Source organism: Trachemys scripta, chromosome 4, assembly GCF_013100865.1.
Source record: "Trachemys scripta elegans isolate TJP31775 chromosome 4, CAS_Tse_1.0, whole genome shotgun sequence".
In the NCBI taxonomy this organism is placed as follows: Eukaryota; Metazoa; Chordata; order Testudines; family Emydidae; genus Trachemys; species Trachemys scripta.
Genome location: NC_048301.1, coordinates 24,318,328 through 24,326,322, shown reverse-complemented (window position 1 = coordinate 24,326,322; position 7,995 = coordinate 24,318,328). Strand labels below are relative to the sequence as shown.

The following is a 7,995-nucleotide window of genomic DNA, read 5'->3' as shown; positions in this document are numbered from 1 at the left end:
TACTTGGTCTCCCCACCCTCCTTGAAGTATTAAAGCGAAACAAATGGTTGTGTTGAAAGCATTTCCATTTCAATGCTGTGATGAGTTGCTGCTATGTGCTCATCAGCACCTTGGATCCTGTACAGAGCACCTATTACAGAAAATGGGTGTTCTGACCAAGCAGCAAGACTGGCCTCAGAGGGAGCACAGGCTTGGGACTGATCTCAGGACGTCCACTCCCATAGGCACTAGATGGATTGCAGGGAGTGAAGCAGTTGATGTTCAGACAAAGTCAGAGAGGGGTGAGGGCAGATTTTTGTTGTGCAATTGTGCCTGTTCTGGCATACTTTTAAAGCATCATCAGAAGTGCCTCTATGGGACAGGCGAGCTGAAGGAAGGGGAAGCATGCTCATTAATGCATTACTGCTATGCTAGCTTTTTCACAAACTAATTGTATTTACATTGAATATTAACAGTATTAAAGAGTACGTGGGGGGGAAATCTGTTGCCAGACATACTCATGGAACCCCCCATGGGATTGTGCAGGTGATGGACTTGGGTCCTGTGTGTTTGTAACCTTTTGCCATCAGAGTATTTTTCTCCCCACACACAGATCCAAGCTTCTTTTGCCAGAATAACCTCCATGCCTGTCAAAATAAAGACCACAGAGTGAAGGAAGTGAGAAATTTCTCAGGCAAGAGAGTTATTGAAATGAACAAGAATATAGTTTTCTTGTCTTATCACACCATGTCACTATCTCATGACAAAACATGTTATAAGTACCATAGCTGAAAATGGGACATGTGATTCATTCCCCCCCCCCCCCCATACACACACACTTTTTGGTATCTGGAGGTTTGATGATTGCCAGTGGTGTTGCTACTAGTACCATGCTGTTGAGTCAATATTGTCACCACAGATGCCATAAATGCCTTTGTTCAATAAAGTCTCTTGGGCTATTGGAATTGTTTCAGGGATTCTCCCAATACTAGAATAATCTAAGGTAACCTTTCCCTCCCCCACTCCACTAAACACTTTCAAATCTTATTTTGCTAAACCCAGAAAAGACCGTCGAACTCACAGAAAACCCTACTGAAGAAGATCTTTAAGCAATATACTTGGCTGCTCTCCATGATCCCCATGCCTACCCCTGTGCAGAAAAGATAGCGCTGATCAAATGTATCAATACTGCTCAATGTGCTGCCTTGTCTTTATTTTCCTTCTCCGTTTCCACTCTGTTTTTGCCTTCTCTCCAACTGAAGTTAATGCTGGATTATTCCATCGAGTTCCTTTTTCAATGTGGTCAAATCCACATCACCCAAATTATAACACGGTCCAATGACAGATGAAAACATAGTGGACATCTTTCCCCTTGCCGAAATAAACAAGTTCTTTATTCAAATGTTTCAATCTTGTGTGATCAGATGGTACCAACGAGCACCTGAATGGATGGGGAGCACTGAAAACTTGAGTCAACAATGAGTGCTGCACAGGCCGAGATAGTGCATACTCTTACACGAAGTGAAACTGAGCTCTGTGTAGAAGGTTAACATAAAGTCTATATACAACTTGTGTCCGATTTAAGCACTTGGGGAGAATTTCACCCACAGCCTCTGGCAACATGCCTCAACCCTGTTCTGGATTGTCCTATTTCAAAGCCCCTTCAATCATTTTCTCCTCTGCTAAGATTTCCAACAGGGATGATAGTTTTTGTCACATGGACACTTGTCTAGTAGGAACTAGACTGAAACCACCAACTCGTCTTATATAAGCCACTGAACTGCTGTCAAATGTTAATAAATTATAGTAATGAGTACGGCTTTAACATGGGTCAGATTGGAAGGTGGAAACATGGGTCAGATTGGAAGGAAGCCTGGGTTTCCTGTTACTTTACTGTCCAGTCATTGACCTATACTTACGTTCTAGTTTATATGTTTCTGTTCCATAACATAATAGCAATTTTTGGTGCAAGGTAGGTCTTTTTCCTCAAGTGATTGAGCTGGGCATCCAAGCAGAGAATGAATGACCTTGTCATTGTGTGATTCTTTGTGTCTTTTGCTGATTCTGATGTACGGGACTCTAATTGTCTGTCTCCTTTTTGACCCGTTAAAGCCAGTGTTAACGCCCATACTCAGTATGTGAGAAGTTGCAGTGTTTTGCTTCTTTATTCCATCTTTGACATGCTACGTGACTTTGCAGGGTCTTCCGATTTAATTAGAAGCCCTCCGGCAGGATTATTCCATTCAGGTTTAAAATGCTGTGTGGCAATGATGGCAGTAGATCAATAAGGCTTTGGCATTTCTTTGCCCCCTTATGTCTTCATTAGACACTTAAGTCATACAAGTTCTGTCAGGAAATCATATGCTAATCTTCATTCATGTGGACACTACGACATTATGCTCTAGATTGTCCAATCTAGTGGGAGTCTTAATAATTAATATCAAGAAATTACACTGTTAATTCCCTTGTAGGCTGAGAACCATGCTTGAGCGGTATGTGACACTACAAGCAGCTGAGAAAACACTGGATAAAAATTAAGTTTTTAAAAGTTTATCTCAATAAGAACTTTCAGCAATTGACCTTTATTAAATGTAAAAGCCTTCTGTAGTGTGTTTACCTTCTTTGAGACTTTCTCCAGCCTTCACAGAGTGGCTATTGATGAGGGTGTCAGGGTTTGAACAGTAGACTGTTTCTTTAGTTCATAAGGCGTTGCAACAATCAGAAACCAAAGCAGTGATTTAGTGAATTCAAACGCAAGGTGAATGGATTTGTTTTTAAACAGTATTTTATTAATATTTTAATATATTTTAAAGCTGGCATTAGAAATCCCAATGTTGCACACAGAGGCCAACTCTGGGGGAGCTTAGCCAGTCTTCAGTCAGATCAGGGTTGGGCCAAAAGGAGGATAGAAGAGAGTACTTCACTTTTTCTTCCTTAATCACTGTGGGATCTCCAATCTTAATCCTGACTTTCAAGGTGAAATCCTGGTTTTAGTGAAGTCAATGGCAAAACGTCCATTATCTTCACTGGGGTCAGGATTTCCCCCTCAGTGTCTAGGAATCTCATATACTTTCTCTGGACCCTACCCTGAAGAAGCAAGGTGGTTTTCTGATGGCTTTGTTCCTCTTTCCTCTGATAACGTGGAGCTCTTCTTTTTTTTTTTCTAAGTAGGATACTCATAAACAGCTACTTTTCATTTCACCTCTCCATTTTAATGTTTATTTTTGAGGATAAGAAATACTTTGGCCAAATTTAATAATAATAATAATAATAATAATAATAGGTATATCTCCATATATATTATATTATCTCATAGAACTGGAAGGGACCCTGAAAGGTCATTGAGTCCAGCCCCCTGCCTTCACTAGCAGGACCAAAATTCACCCTTCATTTACATCAGATGGTGAAACCAAGGGCAAAATTTGGCCAGGTATGTTTTTCTGTTACTACAATATACATTTATTCCCATTTTAATAACTTATTTCCTTTTTAAACCAGGGATCGGCAACCTTTGGCATGCAGCCCGCCAGGGTAAGCCCCCTGGCGGGCCAGGCCAATTTGTTTACCTGCCATGTCCGGAGGTTCGGCTGATCGCGGCTGGTAAACAAACCGGCCCGGCCCGCCAGGGGCCTTACAGGCCGCGTGCCAAAGGTTGCCGATCCCTGATTTAAACAAATGAAGCAATGCAAACGAAATCCAGTGTTCTTACTGTGCAAAAAATGTTCTTGCTCCAAATTAAATCAGTTCAGCTTTTCTACAAGTCTCTAGTGTCATTTCTTTCTCTTGTGTCTTTTCCTCTCACTCCAGCCTCTCTGCTCTCAAGCACACTTCCTGGGTTCAGAGTTCGGATTGTTGGAATCCTCATGAAACATCCTTGAGAACAAGGTGTATGCTTTACCTAAACAAATAGCTATTGTGGGACCCGATCCTGCATTTCTTGCATACCCAAAATGCACATTGAGGCTTGGTGTTCAGGGAACACAGACTTCTATGGATTTCTCTCTCTCGGGGTGTGTTTTTTTTCTGCCATGTTTATAAAACACAAGGTCTCTAAAGCCTCTCCAGATTGTTTTGGAAGAACATATGCTTTGCCTTTTGGAGTATTCTAGGAATGTTGCTCTGGTGTCTGTCTTACTCCAGCATTCTGATAGTTTTTTCCTTATCTACATACAGTACATGTAACTTTTTTGGCCTTTGTAACCTGAGCTTGAGGTATCTTCTGTTGTGTTGTGGTTCTTGTCATATACCACTTATACTTTGGCAACTTCCTACCCTTGTGCTTTTTGAGCCACGTTTTAATCACGAGGCGTGCAAGGAAACCCGTTTTATTCACATTTTAAAGAAGATTCCCATTTGGTCGAACCCGTCTCCTTTGCCTTAGAACTTTTCATGTTGCTTCGGAGATTGTGTTGCTCTGTTGCTAGGCAGCTGAAGCATCTTCAGTTACATGCCACAATTTGTGAAATTCTTAAGTTATCTCATTTTCTTTCTTTTATTTTGAAATGTGACTTTTTGGCTTTCATCCCTCTTCATTCAGTTGCACTGATGTGATTTATTAGCATTTACCCCCTGAATTTCTGAGAGCCACATGTATTGGGGCAGATTGAATGTGATAGCAAAAAATTAGGAGTAAAGGAGTTACATTGGTCAGGATTAGTCTACAGTAGGTGATTTCTTGTAGATAAACTACTTAATGTGTTTTGGCTTCCATGAAAGGGGTGGATTGTGGTTGTAATCTGTTGCAACGTTGACAGTTCATGTGAATAAAAACACTACATGATATTAAAGTATCACTGCAAGGTAAGAAAGTCAGTTTAAGATTGCAACATTAATACCATATTTCTGGTCTGTTTCCTCCTTATCCTCTCCCTGAATTTATTTTTGATGTAAAATATGAACTATAATTTAACCACTGAGTCTGTCATGTATAGTATTTGACTTATTTGGCTAGAATAATAAAGATATCAGCCTGGTATTCTTGGAGTATACTGCATTAATCAGACTTGCTGGAATGATCACATGGTACTCTGTGCCTTTCCCTGTTAGCTGCTGCTTGTCAGCAGCTGGCTGAGCTGTCGGCTGCAGGCCAGTATCTGCATACCCTTTCTCTTCAGAATATTTCAAATATACTGCCTCTTAATTATGCATTTTGCTGCAGTTTGACAAACTAAATGGTTCTCCTGCATGTTAAGAAGATTATTTTAAATTTCAGAGAATTTGTCTAGTTACTAGGCCATGTATGCATTTGAAGAATTCAGGTAGGCTCTCTATTTTATATACATCAGTGTGCTTGGTTTTTGTTCTCACCAGGTTTTTGCTGTGTAATGTCAGACGGCTCTACAGTTAGTTCTCCAAAATGTAAATGTTTCTTGCATTTTAAAATATCTACCCTGTGTATTGGGAGAAGTGTGTGGAAGAATGAGCTTCAGGTAAACGATCGCTAACTGCATGACGGAGAGTAAAGCTGGATAATTGATTATCTCTTGCACAAATTTTATAGTCGTGTAGCCAGAAGCTGCGAGTACAGTATAGAGTTATAAAACAGAAAGTGTTCTGCTGAAAAGGGTCTTTGCTATTTTTGGTTCCTGAGACCTGACAGATGCTTCTTCTCTAAAGAATACTGATTATGATAATTAAGGGAAAAAATATTGATGCTTAGATCATAGCTACGATTAGATTTTTGTGCTGCAGCACAGTCTACATGCCTGTTTTTCATAATCCTGTAGCTGTAGAATTTCATATGATATTTCTAAATGTGATTCATATGGTTAGATTGGGGTTGGGTTGGGTTTTTGTTTGCAAACATTTGAACAGCTGTGCTTGTTAAACTACAAAATTAGCATCTTTTTATTTAATATTAGTGCTGCTCAATACTGGCTCGTCCTCCATCCTTCTCCCCCTCCCCCCCCAAATATAACTCTCCCTATGCAGATTCAAGGTCTATTTAAACCATGACGGGTTTTTGAAGATAGCTGAAACAAAATGAATAGACATTGTAACACGATTGATGTTTTCACCTGCATTGAAATTGTACTCTATGAAAATTTCTGATCTTCAGTGGGTCTTTCACTTTTTGTTTTAGGTTTATTCACTGTTTCTTTTAGGTCATATTATAATATTGTCCAGATAAAAATGGTGATACTATCGTGACAACATTGGGGTAATCTCTTGGTATATTTTCTGTTCTATGTGCCATTGCTATAATAGAATATGAAAAAAATCCCTGTGATTTATTTAGATGTAGAAAAAGATTGTTTAAGTATGTAACTAGACGTGAAGGAGATTGGCTTTGCATTCACAGTGCACATTCAGTACCTGATTTTTTTTTTTCTATTAAACTTTTTTTAAAGTCAGACAAAATATGGATAACATTTTGTTAATCTGTGCTTTGCCAGATGACGTACGTGTGTGTAAGTACACATCTTGATGCTGACAAGTAGTAGAAATGAGCAACTTGAAAAATAATAATTAAAAAAACACCATATGTCTAGAATCCAGCTATAAATGATGAAGAAATATAGGCTAACAGTGACTAGAACTTCTATTGCTTATGAAATGCTGTAGGATACTGCCTCAGTGAAAAGATTTTACTGGAACACTTTGTGATGCTGTGTAACTGCAATTGTCATAGGATTGTCAAGAGGTGCTCACAAATCTTGATGTAGCCAATTGTTGGCAGTAAGTTAAATTGCAAACAGGCACACAGCCTACTATGTCATTATTTGATTTAGTAGTTCTTTATATTGCACCCAAGTGTTTAAAACATATTATTAATACAGCAATATTCCGACCAGATTTGTCACTAGAAAACAAATTACGGTAATTTGAAAAGTGTACTTAAAAAGCTCTAGCTAATTTCCAGTGGAGGCCCCATTCATGGGAAGACACGGAAGACATTTACATAGTTCTGCAGCAGAGAGGTTTAGATTCTGGTCTATACCCCTCCTCAGGCTTGTGAATGTACTAGCCTTCCCCTCTTTGGCTTGCTTTGAAAATTACGTTGAACTTTAAATGCATGAACTACTAGTGCATTCTAAAATCCTCCAAGCTGGCGGGACTGTGGCATCTGTGTAGTAACATTAATAACATTTAGAATGACATTTGGCATTTCAGTGGTATTCTGTTGAGGGTGTATCTGGATGATGTTGTTCTTCTTTATGGGATTATTATTCGCTCTTATTTCTATAGCTGTATTTACTTGTGATGGGACCACGGTGTATCTCACAAACTAAAAAGGATTGGCCTACTTCAGTATTTGGATGGAAGACCTATGCCTATAAGATATGGAGTTGATGATTCAGTAGGTAGTGCTGTTCCCTGAACTAAAGACTCAACATGGTGTTAAAGGCACTATGCTGTTGGAGATGCCATCTTTTTGGATAAAATATAGAACTGAAGTCATGGCCACTTGTGCTCACTCAGGGCCTGACTTCCATTTACAAAGTAGGTGTTCACTTCCATGTACAAAAACATATATCCAGTTTAAATCTCAGATTTGTCTGTATACAAGTCTAGATCGGTGTCTGTCTAGCCAGGTGCAAGCACAGCTTCCATTTGTGCATGCATATATAATTCAGCACATGCAAAATACGGTTTCATTTGTGCATGTGCAAGTTTACATCTACTTTTTGACTAGATATTGGCGCTAAAGAACCCATAACAATCTCTCAGAAAGAGGTGCACAGCTAGTCTTAGACAAATTCCAGATACTGAAGAGTGATTACGTTCTGTCTACCCAAGTTCCCTCTGCAGTTTCAATTTGATATAGTGACCTTCACTTCCTGGCGAATGGTTGGGTAGTGCTGGGTACTGTTAAACAGCTGCTGGACTTCTTTGCAGAAGCATCTCACTTCAGGACTGGATGAAGAAAGCAACCCTGGTGTGCTCTTTAAAACACTTATTTGTAAAGCACTTTGGGATGAAAGGTTTCAGAGTAGCAGCCGTGTTAGTCTATATCCGCAAAAAGAACAGGAGTACTTGTGGCACCTTAGAGACTAACAAATTTATTAGAGCATA

The 7,995-nt window shown here is 39.4% G+C and overlaps 1 protein-coding gene across 1 annotated transcript in view; it reads left to right on the top strand.

Annotated features, from left to right (window-relative positions):
* Nucleotides 1–5,004: 5,004 nt before the first annotated feature.
* The window catches only part of EVL (Enah/Vasp-like), a gene marked incomplete in the record, with an annotated part of 200,298 nt that continues 197,307 nt past the window's right edge, over nt 5,005–7,995 (top strand). Inside the window, 1 exon segment of the mRNA XM_034767990.1 lies at nt 5,005–5,237. Coding sequence (XP_034623881.1) covers nt 5,215–5,237 — 23 coding nt within the window.